The sequence below is a fragment of the Alligator sinensis genome, unplaced genomic scaffold (genome assembly GCF_000455745.1).
Source record: "Alligator sinensis unplaced genomic scaffold, ASM45574v1 scaffold637_1, whole genome shotgun sequence".
Classification (NCBI taxonomy): domain Eukaryota; kingdom Metazoa; phylum Chordata; order Crocodylia; family Alligatoridae; genus Alligator; species Alligator sinensis.
The window spans coordinates 192,976-211,543 of NW_005842368.1; the positions used below are offsets into that span (position 1 = coordinate 192,976).

General features: G+C 53.0%; 1 protein-coding gene across 10 annotated transcripts in view; it reads right to left on the minus strand.

The window, feature by feature from the left end:
- The window catches only part of NCOA1 (nuclear receptor coactivator 1), a 247,091-nt gene that overhangs the window by 26,565 nt on the left and 201,958 nt on the right, over positions 1–18,568 (minus strand). For all 10 annotated transcript variants that reach the window (XM_014522550.2, XM_025210716.1, XM_025210719.1 and 7 more), the window contains 2 exons: positions 13,400–13,574; positions 5,128–5,254 (listed from right to left, as the gene is read on the minus strand). In XM_014522550.2, the coding sequence (XP_014378036.1) occupies positions 5,128–5,254; positions 13,400–13,574 (302 nt within the window). The remainder of the gene's footprint in view (positions 1–5,127; positions 5,255–13,399; positions 13,575–18,568) is intronic.

The following is an 18,568-nucleotide window of genomic DNA, read 5'->3' on the forward strand; positions in this document are numbered from 1 at the left end:
TATTAGGGTAGCATCTACTGACCTCAGTCGAGTGCACTGTAACATGCACCGGATAAAAGCAACGAGGGAGAGGTTCTGCCCTGAAGAGCTCACAGTGTAAAGACAGTGGAGAGAGAGTGGCCTTGACAGACACGGAGGAAGCACAGAGATGGCCAGACCCACCCACGGTCACGCAGCGAGTCTGGCCCAGAGCCGGGAACTGAACCCAGAGCCCTGAATCCCCCCCGTTTCCCCTTCCAGACTGATTTTCAAGCCTGCTGCAAAGTGCCCCTGCGTCAGGGAGCTATCCCACAGGTCGCAGGTTGGCGTTCTGAAGCATGGTGGAATTTGGCCATGCAGAAAGCCAAGCCCCAGGCTTTGGGGCCTCCACATGCCGCTGAAAACGCAGAGGCCCTGCATGTGGTCCTCACAGGCCGCTGTTCCACTCCAGGAAAACGGCCCGGGATGAGCCTGGCAAAGAGGAAACAGCCAGGCAGGAGCAGAAACCTGTCCACTTTCCTGCACCTGCCCCACAGGAAGAGAAGAGCTCAGAAAGTCTTCTGCAACAGGCGGGCCAGAGAGGCTGCAAAATGCTCGACCCATAAAACTGTGGGCCCCCATGTGCACCAGGAGGAGAACCTCAATTATCTTCTAATTAACATATCATGCAGCAGGGAAAGCTCAGCTCATACCACACAACCAATAAACAACCTTTGCACACAATTGCGAATCTGGGCTCTAATGGGACCCATCAATGTGGAAGCTGGAGCATAAGGCAGATTTAAAAGCAGGTCAGACTGGGCTGGTTCGGACCTGGATGGTCCTGTCTTGAGCTGGGGGATGGACAAGAGGGATGCTTGAGGGCCCTGCAGCCCTGCTGGGTTATGTTTCTAGGAAGCTACAGCCAGCCAGCCTCAATCAGATCCTATGGTGAGCGGTTTGCTGCTGCCCCACTTGTCTACAGGCCACAGTCCAGGCAGACATTTCAATTTTATGGGGCTGGATGGAAACCACTGGGTTGTTTCCTCGGTCTAGGAAAGCCCACAACAGCACAAGAGCAGCTCAGCACGTTGCGATAACGGGGATCGTCTGCTCATACGAATTTGGTCTAGGAAAGCCTACAACAGCACAAGAGCAGCTCAGCACGTCGCGATAACGGGGATCGTCTGCTCATACGAATTAAGGGCTGAAAGGCAGCAAATCTCTCCGTTGTCACCTGCGCTGTTCAAATGCAAGACCATGCTTTGCCTGCCTTCCACAACTCCTGGTCCGGCTGCTTTCACACGGAAGGGGTCTGGCCTCACCGGTACCGAGGACAGCCAGGTCTGTTCCCTGCCAGCACCCCAAGAAGAAGCGGCCCACCTGATCTCAACCCCGTAAGGCCCCCATCACCCAGCCACGGTTATGATGAAACAGCACGTACAGAAATGACAGCGGCTGTGTCTCCATGCTCCCAGGTTGCAGTCTATATTTATGGAGGCTGGGACTCTTAATAACTAGCTTTATTCTGTGGATGGCCTTTGTTCCTGGGGAAAGGCCTCCAATGAGGTTTGTCCCATCCTATTATGTCCACAAGTTGCTTTAATGTTCTGCAGTTAATCATCTGCTCCCTTCAGGAGCACAGCGGTGCATTCAGGTGACTTCTCACCTCCTGGCTGCTACTTCTGGTGCCTCCACCATGGATGAAACACAACAGCAGGGATTTGCATGGCTACCTGCCTACGCTGCCCAGAGACTCTGCCCCAGCAAAAAAGCACCAACCTCCTCTCAAATCAGGGTGAGGATGCGTTTCAGCAGGCAAAACCCCTGCAGCCTTATAACAAACGCCAGTCGGGGCAGGGCTTTACATGAAAGGACACTAGCAAGCTGTTCTTGGATGCCGAGATGACCCCCTTTTCTTTCATGCTATCTTAATAAGGGTCCGATCTGTCTGGCATTTCCCAGTGTTTTCAGGCCACTTCTCTTACCTGGATGGTTTTCACGCTGTAAGTAAAGGGCCAGGATGAAGCCTTCTGCACAGGCATCATTTTCCCCCATATGGGAGCGCAGTTCCTAGCGCCATGTGCCCAACTCTGCGCCCCAGCGGCTCCAGGTAAAAGAAGAAGAGACGGCCAGGACCATCGCATCGTGGCTGACATTTACCCAGCTCTGTTAGCACTCCTGAGGGATTTGGACTACGAGCACCGGCTCCAAAGCAAGGATTGCCACAGCGACCTTTACCCAGAGACCGACAACGAGCTGTAACCCCGCTCGAAATACTTCATCAAGAGCCTGTTTATTTTAAGATGTCTAAAGCCTCAAGTGGTGTTGTAGAGCTCAGCAGGGAGATGAATCAGGAATTGGAGGGATTCGAGAACACCCGGCGGAGATCAGCCTCGTAGCAAAGGCCTGGGTGCCTGCTGAGGCACGGACGTGGAGCGCTGAGCACGCTCCCTGCCTCGTGGCACTGCCTGCAACAGCAGACTCTGACCCCGCTATTGCACTTGCAGAAGGGCTGATCTTACACACGTCCAGAGAAAACGTATCCCCCGTCAGAGCCCACGCCCTGGATGCGGGTCTTGAGTCTGGATAAATAGGCTGGACTTGGCAAGTGGGGTCCCCTCAGTGCCCAGTTCTCCAGCCACCACCACAGCCTGGGCAGCCCAGGTGCGCAGCAGTAAGAGAACTAGTGGCCTGGCTGGATGTGGGCGTGCTGCTTAACGCAAGACAGTTACAACATAGGACCCTATAGAGAGTTACAGCACAGGACCCTATAGGGAGTCCTAGCAAATGTGGAAGGAGCTGCAGGAATGGTGACCAACGCACTCACCCCGTGACTATCGTGTGCTCCCATCAGCGTGTCCCATTTACTTGTAGTTCCCCACTACAAACACAGAAAGAGTCTGTATGCTCTCTCCATCAGGGATTACTTTTGCTCTCTGTTTTTGCAGGGTGCCATTCCTAGATCTCACCACTGCCCCATCAGACAGCGAACACTGCTGATGACTACACAAGTGCCCAGGTTATGCCACAGAGATGTTACCATTGACGTGGGTCCCACTGACAGCAAGAAATGACTGAACGTGCTCTCCCTGCACGGTCCTGCACATTAGTGACTGAAGCCTGGTTAAACCACAATTAAGACCTGGAGCTCAAGAACTGGGCTGGGGATCAGCTTTCCTCCAGGCCCAGTGAATGCACCGACGCCAACCTGCCTAAGCAACGCTTAGCGAAACATGCTGCATCGAAGGCAGAGGCTTCTTTTTCAGCACTCAGCATGGGTGTATTGCCTCCTGGTGACTCCAGCGCAAGCCAGCACCACTTACAAGACCAAAGGCAGATTGCTGCCAAGACCCAGGCAGAGAGTCATGCTGGATCTTTCTGGCTCACCCCCTCCCCACAGTTACAAAGATGCGGGTATCAAAGGCTGCCCTCTCCCACATAATCTAGCCCCGCCACTGAGACTGCATGAATCACTCTGAGACATGAGCCAGAAGAGACTCTGGTTCCCTTTTCTGGCACCCATGTTGGCTGCGTAAAAAAAGGATGAAAACAAGCCTGCCGACCCAATGCATGGAGAGCAGCAGGGCTGCCCAGGCTTTACCTGATAAAGCATGTAAGAGAGCGCTTGTGGCTTAGGACTGCTGAGATCCAAAATGTGATTTTCAAAATTACTCTGCTTGTCGCCAAATGTGCCCTGTGCACACAAGCAGCGCAATGCGGAGACTGAAAGACAATGACTTCCCTGGAAGACCGAGTCAGGCTGGTTTCCAGCCCTTCTCTTAACCCTTTAGCTCTTCCAGACAGCAAGAGGACCTTCTGGTCTTCTGAGCTGAAGTCCAAGACCAAGCCGCAGAACTGGCGACCTGCTAGGGTAGGCTGATTTGGGGCTGAGTTAAGGATGTTAGCAATGGAGGTGCGTCTGGATCCTGTAAGAAGCCCTGCAGTCCAGACCTGGCCCAAGGGGCCAAATGAATTTGACACCCCTGCACTCAATGAATTGGAGCCTTTACACATGACATGGTATCCAGGGTCTGGAATAGACTCCCCCCAGAAGTGGTACAATCATCTACTCTGGATATCTCAAAAAAACCCACCTGGACGCACACCTTGCTGGGGTCATCTGACCCTAGTAGTCTTTCCTGCCCAAGCGCAGGGAGGCTGGACCCGATGATCTTGTGAGGCCCCTTCCAGCCCCTGACATCTATGAATCTATGAATAACCCCTTCATGTTCTGGAGATGGATATTTCTGCTCCATCTTACTAGAGTTTTGTGCTCATCGTCTAAGGGTTTATTCAGCAGACATTAATCTCCCTTCATGCCTTTCACAAGACCTTCCCTGGTGAAGAGACCTAGGGTAGGATTCTGTTCTGAACTCAACATTGCTCTTTCAGTGAGATCCTGGGGAACCTGCAGATCAATGCAGAAGAGTCTCCTCCCACCAGCTGCACACGCTGCTCTGGGCAGGAGAGATCTTATGTGGATCCTTTGTGTGGCCAGACACCAATCTTAAGATGAACAGACCAAAGGGCTCATGACCTTTTGGATCCACGATTCCCCGAACAACTGAGAAACAATCCTCCAACTTGCGGTATCCCACAATCCTCTGCTAATTACAGGGAACAGCTGCACTTTGCTCCCTGGGTGACCTCTGGCCACTTTGCAGGTTATGAGGTTATGGACTGATTCTGTCTCGCACGCAGTATGGCGAGCATGGACTATAAAGAGCTACCATCACATGAGCTCATGCACCATGCAATCAATTTGGAGGCTTTACAGGACGGGAAGCGCTGTTCCAAATACCCGACTCTATTGGGCAGGTGCGAACATGATAGACAGACTGGAGACTTGACTTCTACTCCTGGCTTTGTGGACCTGCTGTGCAAGATGTTCTGTGCCTCTTCTTCCACTTCCACCCCTTTGCAGATTTAGAAAGTTAGCTCTGCAGGACAGACACTGCTTCTCCTACGTATCTGTGCAGCAGTTAGCACAACGGGGGTCCCAACCTGGGTTGGTTTCCCCTGGTGTTACCAGGAAATAACAGTACCCTGAAAACATAGCATGTGCTTCCTAGCTTGGGGCTGCTAGGCTCAAACCAGCGCCACCGGTTTATGGCTCTGGCCGTTCACAGCACTGGAGAGCAGATTTTCCAAACCCAAGCTACTTACTCTTCTGGTTTGTTCAACGGTCCTCGATTCATGGAGGCCATGGTGTTGTCTGTCCACGGAAGCTGGTCGCCCATTCCTGGCTGCCCAAACTGGTGATCTGGAACTCCCAATTCCAGCTCGGATATTCCTGATTTGGAAAAAGCAAAGGTGGGGGAGACAAAGTGTTACAGAGGAGGAGAGGTCTTGGGGGAAGCTGCACAAGTTTTTCCCTGTTCACCATCCTCTGTGTCCATGTGTGAAATACCTTCTGTGGCTAGGTGAGGGAAGAGAGAGGGAGAAAGTAAAAGAAAGGGGAAAAAAAACCCTGTTTAGATGAATGGTGGGACAACTGGGAGTCATCTGACAGCCCTTGGTTCACACTGGTGGGTCTCCATTCCCACAAGCATTCAACAGCTCAGTCCGAGCTGCTTGTGTGGACAAGGATGACCACTACCAGAGGATTAAAAAACAGGAGGCTGCTTATCTTACTCAGATACCGTGGTGATGAGCACCAAAGACAGAGAGATGACACAGAAGCCTCAAGCCCCTTGTCCTGCCCCATCTCCTGCTACCTCAGACCAGGAACCCAGGGTGGGTCAGTGATTTGTTCCACGTTGGCTATCAGTATATGAGCACGGCACACACACTGTATATGTGCAGAGTACCCAAGCTTTCACCAAAGGCAGCTCGCTCCCCTTGCCCTCCACACTGCCCCGCACACCTGCCCAAATCACAACAGCCCACTTTAACTACTGCTGCCCAAATGCATCCACTCTGTTTCTTTGACAGAGGTGGACAGGGTTTGCAGGACAGCTACAGTGTGTTGCCATTATGGAATAAGCAGTACAGACAAGGATACCGGTACTCTCGGATTTCAAAATACATGACATGAGTTTTCAGAAAACAGACACGCTCGGAGTGTGCGAGACACTCACCGAGGCCTCTAGAGCTCTCGTTCCTAGTGGCAGAAGCATCAAGAGGCAGCTCTTTTCAGCCCAGTTACAGCTATCAGATGCAGACAAAATCTTTTGGATAAACACCGATTAGGTGCCACAGTTTCTTCCCCACTCTGTACACACAGTGACCCTGCAAAAAATGCCTCTTCTACTTGAATCTAGGGAAGTTTTCACGTTATTAGCCAGCTAACGGGTTCTTTCTTGTTCCTACCGGAGATTTTGCTTGCGAAAAGGAACCCCCTGCACACGCCTACCAATGCCGTTTGACTTCTGATATCATAGAAACTAATTTTAAAAGGGAAAGGGCTAATTGGAGCAAATTAAATTCAGCAGGTGTTTGAGCCCTAGCCCAGGCCACACTCTACCTGAAGACTTGACGGCATCATCTGACTGGAAACAGGAGGTGATACTGAAGAGTGAACGGCCTCTTGGCTAACCTCACTTCCAAGACCAGTGCAGAAGGAAAGCTGCGATGGGCAAGACCATCCTGGCTCTGCTTCTGAGCACCTGTTTCTATCCCAAATGACTAGCATTTCTAGGGGCTCAAGTATTCACTTCGTCAGGCAGTTACTAAAATAAATGGAAAGTCTTTTTCCCCCCCCCCACATGTTGCTCATCTGTGCCAATTCCTTTTTTCCAGTAAGACGAGATGTGGTATTAAACCATTAGCGATTACAGAGATTTGTGTCCTCGTTCAAAACTCCCCACTGAACCTAATCCCGTGCGAGTGTTTTGGCTCATCTTTGGTGGCTGGGGCGTGTAAGAGGGTTGTGAGCCTTCTGCTTGTCAATGGACCCGATCCTTTGCTCAAGCACCAACTGGCCATGCCTGCACCTCCGGATGCTCCCAACTCAGTCACCCCATTTGGGGTCGGTGCCACGCAGAGCTGTTATAAACGGTAACTGGACTCCCGTGAAACTAGCCCTACCATCCGAGCACGCTGCTTGGATCCATCTTGCTGACCTCCTTCAAACACGTCCTCCCAGACCTCCCTTTGGAGGAAAAGGAGGAGGGGGTCCCTGCGCCTTCCTCCCTCTCACGGAGCGTGCCGGGCCGGCTATCCTGATCACAGCCACACGTTGGAGAGGCGACTCCACCACGGGTTCATTTACTTCTTGCAATTACTGTGCAGAAAGACAAGAGCCTTAAGGTTGCCTGGCAACAGAAGAAGAAAGGAAGTGCTAGCGCAGCAGCGGGGCCATTCCAGCTCGGCAAGAGAAAACCCCATGCACAATTGCTTTGCAGCCCAATTCCGATTCCCCGCAGGCTTGTCTGACACCGACCCCGCTCGTCACTTGTGCTGAAGCTTGGTGGCTTCTCCAAGCCAGGGTGCGGTCCCCGGCTCTTCCCCGTACACACCCATCAGTAAGACGATGGCTTAGACATCCAGGTGCCTTCTTCCTCCTTGAGATCAACCAAATCCTCCTTTGGTATCGGGTCAACCCAACCCGAGCCATCCCTAATGCTACGGTTTTACAAGGGCAATCGCGCTAGTGCTTTGTACTGAGGTCCTTGCGGTCAAGTCTGTCGGCGAGGAGACCTTTCGCTGCTCGTGGCCATTAGAGATCTGCAACATGGCACAACGTGGGCAAAGGGGGTGCAGCTCTGCTCCCCAGCTACGCCACTGTGCTTTGGCCCTGGCCTCCTTCACTAATGCAGCACTAGGCTGCAACTACCTCCTCTCAAGCTGCCTTTGAGGACTGGAAGTGCCAACCTCATTTCACTTGCAAGCCAAGGCGAGTCCCTGCATAGCGCTCCAGACAAGGAAAACTAGTGCAAAATACTACCCGACAAGCCGGTCCCTGGATTGCGTGTGAAGCTGGTCTTAGGCACCTACTGACTTCAAAAGCAGACAAGGACCCTCGCAGAGACAAGCTCAGAAGTGCTTCAGAGGACAAGGAGTAACACTCCTCCTTTAACTGCAGCAAGGCAAATTTAGGTTGGAGATTAGGAAGAACTTCCTTGCTCTGCAGGCGTTTCAGCACCGTAACAGATGCTCGAGAGGCTGTGGAGTCTCCATCCTTGGACGTTTTCAAGAGCTGGAAAAACGCTTGGCTGGGATGGTTCAGATAGAGCCGGTCCTGCCTTGGGGCTGGACCAGACGGACTCCCGAGGACCCTTCCAGCCCTACTTTTCTACACTTCCAAACCTTTACTATTTTCTGGCCAGGCAGCGGAAAGCAGCATGGTCAAATAAACCATGGGTGAGATTTAAGGTTCTGTACCGGACTCCCTGGGGATCACTACATTTAGTAATGGACATTTCCGAGTCTAGGTCCAAACCCGCAGATCTCACTTGCCTTTGGTGTCAGAGACAGGACACTGGACCATATGGCCTGATCCAGTCTGGCAACTCCTCCTTTCTCAGGCTGAGATGAGCAATCCTGGACTGGCGACTGCCTGTGATCTCCTTCCCTGCTGTTGGCCTGCCGTTACAGCACTTCCCCACCTTTTTGGAGGACAAAACAAACCGGTCCTGCCCAGCCACAGCGTAGCCCGGCAAGCGGGAATACCGAGATCTCTACCACTGTGTCATTAGTCCTGCCTTGCCCCCTGCGCCTTATAGTCTAATTTACAACCTGTGTTGAGATCTTTGCCCCTGCAGATTTCATCCACATTCTTACAAGCTTCTGGGCAGAGCATAGCCAAAGCCAGCTGCTAACCCCACCAGCTCTCAAAAGCAGCTTATTCATGCCAAGTTGTATGCAAAGATGGTCTAGCCCAGTGATTCTCAACCGGGGATGCTATGAGATCCTTTGAAGGGTGCCACAGCGTGGGAAGAGGTACATACAGGCTTGTCCCTGCCCGGTCATTCCTCCTTCCCAACCAACCTGCCTGGTCCCTGTGCTGGGTAGGAAGCACCGTAATGAATACATTCACTTTTCCAGTGGGATGTTCCTCATTTCGCAAGACTTACGGAGGGGGCCTGGGGTCTAAAAAGGTAAACTGCTGGTCTGGATTAATGCCCAGAGGAACCTTCCCCCTTGCATTTGCTGTGCTGCAGTCATGGCTGTACCTTGGACCAGATCTTTCTAGGCACAAGTGAAGGCAAAGAACATTATTTTTATCTGAAATAATGCAGATTAAAACAAAAAAAGGCAGAGCCTGAAAGCCAATTGCCTCTGAAAACCAGTCAGCGTATGGGGGGCACCAGAGCTGTCGGGTTATTTCAGATTAAGGAAGTGAATTGAATTCCTCTATTCCAACCCCTGTAAGCTGTGATTCTCCACTGAGCAAGCAGAGCAATGAGAAGGGGCAGATATGCAGCGGTGCACACCTGTTTCCAGATACTGCACTGCAGGCAAGAAAGGCCTCATTCTTGCATATGCCCCTGTCTGTAGATAAAAGGGCAGGACCGTGTTGCCTTGTGCAGCTCATCCCGTGCCATCCTTAAAACACTTCATTTATTCACACACTGCACAGCCGCAAATGAGACCCGCACTTTCTTTGAGGGAGAGCGGAATGAAGAAAAGAAAGATCTTTCCCATTAACTAAACTGCTTCAGATCAGTCTCCTCATTTAAGACCCTGACCCTAATTTTTGAACGCTAGTTTTCAGGCAAAAGGTGAGTGTTGGTATGTGAATAAATAAGGTCATTTCTTAAAATACATGCCCTGCCCCACCAGCATGAAATCCAGACACAAGGTCTAGGCCCCACCTGACTCCCACTCATGTCATCAACGGCTGCTCGGTGCTGTGGGGTTTGGACCGATTTGGGTGATCTCTGCTATGCTTTCGTACCGGTAGACCCCCCAGAAGTGGCTGGTGCAAGCTGCCAGGAAAGAGCAGGCCCAGATCCGTGGTTCCCTGTGGGAGTACGTACCTGTGTCGGGCTGGAAGGGGGTTGGTCCAGTTACTGTCCCCCTGCCCTGCTCCGACGGGACCCTGAAATGAGGACTGTTGCCGTTCGTTGCAGGAAAAGGAGCTGGCCTGAGCTGAGGTGGCTCCACGGGGTCGCAGAACTCAAATGGAGACCGACCAGCCTGCATGCCCTGCCCGCTGTTAACAGCTAGAGAGCCATTAAATAATAAATAAGTACAACTCAGACAGCTACCAAGGGCTCATCGCAACATTGCCAGTGCTCGACAGATCCATTGCCCTGCCAGGAAAGGAGCTGACATCAATAACTTTGGAGGGCGAGAGGGGGATTAACAGGGGAACGGCGTGCTTATGGCACTCGGGAGCAGTGACTGCCGGATGCAACTCCGTCACTCGGAGGTCATCCAGGCAATCATGCCTCAGAGCGCAAGCAATAACCGGCTGCACCCAGGGCAGAAAAGCCACCGATCGGCACTGGACAGTGACCTGGCTCTGCCTTACTCCTTGTGAGAAAGCAGATCGTGCGAGCTGCCATCATTAGAGGAGTGGAGAGGAAGGGGCCAGTGCCCCAGGATAAACGGCCTGTGTGCACGCTCTTATACTCCATGGTAAATGAGAGGTAATTCAACACGCCTTCATCAGGAGGTGACCGTGAAGTACGAGCATACGCACGGGCAGTTATGCTGGGGCAACTATAACGTTACGTAGCCATGACCTGCTTGTAGCCCAGGGGAACAGTAAACGCAGGGTATGCAGAAGGCAGCTGGACCTGTCTGGAGCTTTGTGCCTACCGGTTACAGAGCAAGAAACAGGCATGTTCTGAACCCCTGGGAATCACTCTCCAAACTTCCCATCGCTACAGCTGATCATTAAAGCAGAGGTGCAGAGATTCGCACAAGGCCAGGGGACTCCAGTGCTGATGGCCTGCAGCACGGGGATGACTTTCACCTACCGTCCGCCAGAGGTCTCTGCCCCCTTCTCAGCGGGGGTTTAATGGAGCAGGACTGCAAAGAGGCCCCACGTGCCTTTATTTTTATGGTGCCTGCCAGCCTGGAACGAGCATCCAGCCTCCTGACACTGAGCATCAAGACTGGGAGAACGTTAAGCCATTTGAAAAGAAACCAGGACGAAGAAATTGTGTTGGTCACGTGCAGAATCCAGATGCGAGACATATCCCACTCAACGGGGAAGAGCCGGGTGCTGCTGCAGGTACTTCCAGCCCCCCCCCTTGTTCAGAGGGGGGAGACTTCTTCAGGGCAACTGAAGAGGCCTTAATTGAGCCCTCTGAACTGCCAAATCTTTGCATTTCCTTTGCCAAGCCCTTAGGCTGCATGTCACCTCTGCACATGGGGCCAATGCAAAGACCAGGCAGCTGCATGTTACTCTCTGCCAGTCTAACGATCTGGCATCGCTCCCCTGTCATGGGTTACCCATCCAGTTTAACCCAACTGCACCAACTTGAACAAACTGGCTTCTTCCCAGGCATTCGGCTCTGAGCTAGCTATTCTTGCTGGCTAATGTTCCTTCTCGTACAGTAGGGTCACGGCTGGAGTTTCAAGAGCATAACCGGGCTTGCTCCCACTGCAGATTGTGCTATAAACCTACTCCCTGCCCCTGTGGATCTCAGTTTAACTCCACTCTGGTATAAGGTTCCCTCGCGTCCCACAGGCAGTAAGGCCCATTACAATCGCACTCATCGTGTCACTGCATTATGGATGTCCCTAATACGCAGGTCCCTGAAGGTGCTGTCCGTTTCGGCCTTCCAACGGGAGAGCAAATAATAGGTTTGAGTGATAAGCTGCCGTCTGATCTTTAGCTGTGAATTCAGCAGGGTGGGGAAGGGACAATGGGTCAGTGGTTACAATTACAGAGCTGACAGCTCCTTTTCACACACCCAGATATCCTCTATTGTGGAGCTGTGCAGCACAGGGCTCCGACAGGCTCGCTGTCATCCATGGCTCTCGCCAGGTTCAATGCCCCGGGTGCTGTCTCCCACCTTGCCTGTAGCTCTGGATGCAGGCCCTCGCCTCTCCCCAAGGTATCAAGCCTTGTCCCTCCCTAATGGCCAGCCCCGGTGACGGAGCCAACCTGCTGCTCACAGCCCACAGTGCTCTCCTTAGCAGGGCACGAGTGCCCGAAGGCCGTTCCCCCTGCCGCTGGGTGTGTGCAGCTCAGCTGTACTCTACTCCAGGAGGGCACCAGCGTTGTCTCAAAAGCCGCGTCCACTCTTTGGTCACAAAGGCAGGTTTTTCTCCTCCTCACAGCGCTGAGCCGCTCTACTCTGCTGAAGACACCGGATTTACGGCCGGAACAAAACCCAGGCTCTTTGTTTACCCCGGCCAGGCGGTGCCATTTAGTGGGTCCCTCTCCCTGGCTTCTGCCTGAGACCGCGGAGCCAGCCAGCAGCTTCATTATCTCTATTTGCTGAATAAGTAATGCGTGGATTATCCCTCCCTGGGTAGGACGTTAAACAGCAGCTAATTGGTTTATATCTGGCATCATTCTGCCAACCATTAGATTTTCCTTTCAAAAAATTCCCCTCCTGCAGCCTTTGGACTCCTTCAGACGGCCCTGTTCGATAGCAAAATCTGCACCTCAGCTTTAAGGACTCAGTGCAATTGCCAGTGACAATGCAACTTATCCTCCTGCCCCCGTCCTTTTGGTTCACGGCGATCCAGAAACGCAATAAAAACCAATTGTGGTTTGTCCAGCCTGAAACAGCGGTGGGACAGGGAGGGCCTCGTACGGCCAAAACCTGGTACTCCTCTTTGCACTGGGGCCGGCAGGGAATGGAGGGGTTGGGCGAGGGCAGTTTCAACCGAAACGACAGCAACGCAGCAGACTTGTGCCAGCATCGTCCCGTCTCTTGGGGTGCCGGGGGCGTGATCCCCGACCGGCAGGGCTGCGCTGGCCAAAGTCCCCGGTGCGGACATGGTTATATAAGCAAACCCGTACCTGGACAGGTGCAGGGGACATGTTACCACACTGGTTACCATACTGAACCCCGCCACTGGCACAGATTTCGGCTGCCCTTGCAGTGCGGACAGGGCCCGAGACCCACCTGACAGAGCAACCCCTCGGGCTCCCGAGGGGAAGCCATGCTGCCCTCACTAAAGCTCCACCAGTTTATTCTGCTTTTGCCCACAAGTTCTTCCGGGCACAAGCGCTGAGGCTGCTTCACGCTGCCTCACCTCTGCTGACCAGGCTACGTATTGCGGTGTCTCCCCGGGGATGAACCATGAGACACCGCGAGCGATGGTGACTGTCCAAGCCCATGTGCAGTGACCCCCTCGTCCCTGAGTCTGTCTGCTCTGAACCTGTGCAGGGGCACACCCCTGTCCTCTTACTCACTCACGTCACAGTGGTTTGAAGTGCAGGCAGGGGTGGGAGGAGTCTCAGATCTCTACAAGGGAGAGCCACGCAGTGTTAATGGAAAACCCTTGCGACCGCAAAAGACCTCCCCAGTGCTGGGGGCGGGGGTGTGAGAGCTCAGGGATCTGCCCCCCCATCCACACGTACGATTGAGACCCGTGGGGGTCCTTGCCGTGCTGCTGGCCTGGAGCGGAGCTGCCATCATCTCGGGTTTGATTGCCACGCCACTCTCGGTTCTGTCTGGCCCGCACAGGCCCGGCATTTGCGCCGCCTTCTCCAGCGATGGCAGCAGCTGGTCGAGCTGGTCAAGGTCGGCGGCAAACTGAGGGAGGAAACAAGATCAGGGTGAGTCGCAGGCCCTCTGGGCACCAGCGAGGGAAACGAGAGCTTTCCGTTATCTTAACTACACAAGCAATTCCAAACCCGGCTTCCCCCCAACCCTATAATTAACTTGCTTGCTAAAACCGCGCGGGGCTCATTGCATCCCCTGCGCCTCAAGCATGTTGCAGCGCAGGTTTCTATCCCCTCCCTCAATACTGATGGAAAGGCCTTTGCTGGGTTTATATCACTGAGAACATAGGAGCACCAGCCTGGCAGCAGGGACTGATTTCCCTCCCTGCTGCCTCCAGGCTCGGGGCAGTGTCCGTCCACTGGTGTTTAGTGGCGGTCCCTGCGTGAAACTGGAGTGAAAGGGGAGACTGCAACCCCATATGCTAGTGCAAACCCAGAGCACTGCAGGACAGAGGCAACAGCAACGTCTTCACCATGAAATGCTGCCGTTTTGCAGACACGGGGGACCCACAGCCACCTTGCAGGGGACAAACACCTGCGCCGTAGAGGAGGGTCGTTTTATGGTCACGAGAGATGGGTTTAGGTCCAAACTGGCACGAGCCTCCTGCGTGACACCGTCTCATCTAACCTCCCTACCCCTCAGGTCCTGGCTGTAAAAGAGGGGTGCTTATACCGCCTTGCTCCCACTCTTTATTTCTCTTGCCTATTTAGACTGCAAGCCCTTTGGAGCCGGGATGGTGCCCTGCTGTTGTGTCCATACAGGGCTCAGCACAACGAGGCCCTGTTCTCAGCTGAGGTTTCATGACACCGCTACGATAGTCACAAATATTATTAATGGCTTGAACGGGCTGTAGCAAACCTATAGCTATTTAACAGGCTCCGGTTTGCTCTGTTAATATACATGTGCTTAAGCTGAGTTAAAAAATGGCCTCTCTTGAGAAGCTGCTTTATGGAACAACTCTCCAAAACTCTACATGAGCCTTTGCCTAGGGCCGTACTTGATGAGCTAGTAAAATATAATTTAGCCTTTACAATCTTCATCATGGCAAAGAGTGGAAGAGGAGACGTCTGGCCTGGGGATTCCAATAAATGGGGAAGTTACTGGGGAAGCGATTCACACCAGTAGAGATAATGACAATCCTGTGAAGCAGCAGGTTGGGACAAAAGGGGACAAGATAAATGGGGTTGTGGCTAAAAATAACCGCTCCAGGGAAGCCGAATTAGTCAAAGGACACATCTGAACGTGGTTCTCAAAATGGCATAACAAACCGCGTGCGTGTTAAGCAACGTACACGTTGACAGAGCCAGAAGTGCTGAGCCCAAATACGTTTGCATTTGACCAAGAGATGCAGGGAACGAAGAACACCGTGCTGGGGAGCCGGGCCATTAGCTGGGCTGTGAGGTTGGAGCTGACAGTCCCCACGTCTATGATAAATATAACTAGATTTACCGGCGGCCTGGGGTATGCAGGCAGCTGCGTCTTTCACAACAGAGACCAGGCATTCGCGTGGCCGCGGAGAAATCAGCTGCGCGACTGAAGGGCAGGCCCGGGGGTGGGAAGCTTCCCTTGGCATCTCACCGTGGGGCAGCTCGGGGCTGGCCTCAGCCTTGCCCTGCTTTGTAGCAAGTGATTCACACTTCTTAGGGGCCTGCAGGCTAGCTGTGGCCAAGGCAAACTCTGACAAGGGCCTTGCAAGGGGCCGGCCGATTGCTTAGAAGGAAAGACTCAGCAATTAGCAAAAGGGGACAAGATAAATTAGCCTCTTAGGAAACCAAAGCCAGGGAAGGCCTCCAGCAAGAAGCAGGAATGCAAGGGCTGGCCAGTGGGGAGGATCTGGGAACGGAGAGGCAGGGAACAGCTCCCTTTCTCTTTCATTATGGAGGTAAGGAGAGGTTACCGAGGTCGAGTCTCCACAACCCCCGTGACAAGCGCCTTCTGTGTCCTACGTGGGCTGTATTAGTTATCTGGAAATACAGAACGGCCTCTGAAGGGATGAGCAGGTCTCTCTGCTGGGAACAGCCACGTCACATCAGTGGACCGAAAGCAGAGGCTGTCTAGCCGGAGGCCTGAAAGCAGAGCAGAAGTCTGCCGCCAACAGCCTGTTCAGGCAACACCACCCGGAGCCCTGCTAGCCCCGTGTCCAGCCCCTGGCTGCTTTGCTTCTCGGGGGAAGTTTTGTGTTCCTCACTGCTTGGACGCGCCCTCCCTGAGAGGGGAAAACCTTGGCACTCTCCAAGGACACAAAGCACGGCCGTATCATGCTCGTCTGGTGTAGACGGGCCCTCGAAGTGGAGCGACTGGCATTGATAAAGTGCCGCCGCACCTCATCAGCATGAGTTCGAGGTTATCGCTCTCCGAGGATTCAACCTAGAGACTTCTCTCCATATTTATTCAAGTACCGCACAGAAAATGGCAAAAGACAGCGCTGTCTGTTTAGATTATTCTCCCCTCTCTTTTACTGACAAAATGTCACCTATTTATCAAGTCTCCCGACTACGGGACAAGCCCAGAAAGGTGCTTTCAGGTGGGAATGCACTGCATAAAACAATTAGGACGTGACGATCTCACGAGGAGAAGGGACTCTACTGAGCCAGCTCAGGCAAAAAGAAGATGGGTAGATTGCTGCTACCGGCAGCTCAACTGTTTCACGGACGCGGCAGTATAGCCATGGTGGGGTTATACTCCCCATCGCTTGGGTCTCCTGCAAGACTGCCATGCAGCTTCTCAACAGGCCGCTCTTCTCCGAGATGCGCAGCCTCCGTCTGAGCGGCGATCACATTTCCTGAGCAGCCTGGACTGATCATTTGCTCTCTATGGTCATGCCAGCATCTCAATAGGTAGGCAGGCAGACAACCAGGCAGACATTGCTAATATACTCCACCTCTGTGGTAGGGCAAGCGCTTGTGTAACTACGTAGACTAAGTCCTCTGTAGAGTTTATATTATGGCTTGTACGGGATAGTTCGGATAAGGATGATCCTGCCTAAGGCAGGGGGTTGGACTAGATGATTTCTGGAGGTCCCTTCCAGCCCGACTGCTCTAGGATTGTAGGACTGAACTAGGTGCTAATTATCAATACCATGATTTACAGCAAAATATCTGCTCATTGGCTTTCCACCACCTTTTCTCTCCATCAGATTCTAAGCCTGGAGTCCGCAGGAAAGGCACGCCCTTAGAAACACGCCGGTTCCCACTTAGGTGGAGGATAAAATGCAAGGAGCGCACGTCAGTGGACACTCTGCAAAAGGACTACACAATTCCACAGAGAAATGCAGCTCCTTGTCACAGCAACTTTCCTTCGGGTGAGATGCACCTTGCAAAAAAAGGGAAGACGGGTCACGTACGGCACACAACTATACAGCACCCCGATGGTGGTAGGTGAGCGCCCTATACAAGGCCGAACACCTGCCTACAAGACACACTTGCCCCCCGTCATAAGATACGGGGCAAGATACTGGAGTCACTGGGTGGCACTCTGTGACCTGGGTTATGCAGGGGTTTACAGGATCGCAGCGGTACGTTCTGGCTCTAATGATGTATGGAGCGGTGCAGCTGAGAGACACCTGCCTTTTGATTAGCAAAGAAAAATATTCAGGTTTAAGAGAGAAAATCTTTCTAACAATAAATTTGCAGGCAAATTCTGTCCCAGGATACTGCAGGCATTCACAGGTAACATCCCAATAAGCTGAAGCAACGATAGCTAACTTCACCACTCACGCAAGCAGGGTACCACTCAGGTAATTCATTAAGAGGCCATGCAGACTGTCTTGTTACCTAGAAGAGGGGTAACCCTGAAGGAGAAGCCTTTACACAGAGTCACATAAAGCCCTTGGAAACAATAACGAATACAGCTGCCTTGTCAAGGGGTCTGCCTGGGAGCCGGGCTGGAGTCACAGGACTGACGCAAGAGGCAGCAGGAGAACGGGGCTTCAAAATGAAGCCGATTGCCTGGAGGTCTCAGCCTTAGCCTTGGCTCACTCTTGTTGAGTGCTTTCGTGGGTTGAAAAGTGCTGTCAGGCTGACCTGGATCCCACACTCTTACCGGGGCTGGAAAGTCCATGAAAGACTCAATGCTTTGGGCTGGTCTCGTCTAGGCCCTCCCGACCCCAGAGGCAGGTGCACGGCCGAAGGTCAGTCGGAGCCGTGTTTCAGTGCCACACACGCAGCTGCCTGGAGCGAACCGTTAGCACTGCGAAGTGACAGCTTCCCTCTGTCCCTATGGTGTCTAAACAACAACACAATTACCGCCACCCAAATGCCAGCCCACCTAATCCCATCAGCAGGGAGCAACGGGCTAACCGCCCAGCAAAGCCCCTGTCCAGCGTGACCGGGTGTATCAGTTATGGCCTGCTAAGCCAGGAGGGTTAGTCTTTCCAAAGAGAGGGTTAGTGGGGAAGGCCTAGCTGTCAAGCCAACAAAGTGAAAAGGATGAAGCCCACAAGCCCTGGGCTTCGATTCCCTGCCTCTTCTTGCCCTCGCTGTTGTACTGCAGTGCCCTGGCTGGTGATACACAGCTCTGATTCCCACGCTTCTCTGCATGCAGCGATGTGGACGTGGCTCCCGGACGAAGCCTGCACACAACTTTTTCCCTTCTCCTAAGCTCTTCCTCGCACCTCATGTGCTTTGAAGCACGTAGGGAACGGCTGTTCTGCGGGGCAGGGGGGTGATCGGGCTGCACAGGGCATAGCGCTGCCAGTCTGTCACCTTAGAAAGGCTAACACCAGCCACGAAAGCAATGCTTCTGCTCCTGGCAATGTAGCAGGCCTCGCAGGAGCCTGGAAGCCCTGCTCAGATGCATCACTGGGACAGGCCGCACCTTTGAAGATACCATATTCCTGCACTTCATTACTCCGCTCGCCATCTGCTAGAAATGGGAGGGGAGAATGCAACTTTGCGCCCACTTCTAAGGGTACAAAACCATCAGGGCAAATCACTTCCATAGATTCATAGATGATTCATAGATGCTAGGGTCGGAAGGGACCTCAATAGATCATCGAGTCCGACCCCCTGCATAGGCAGGAAAGA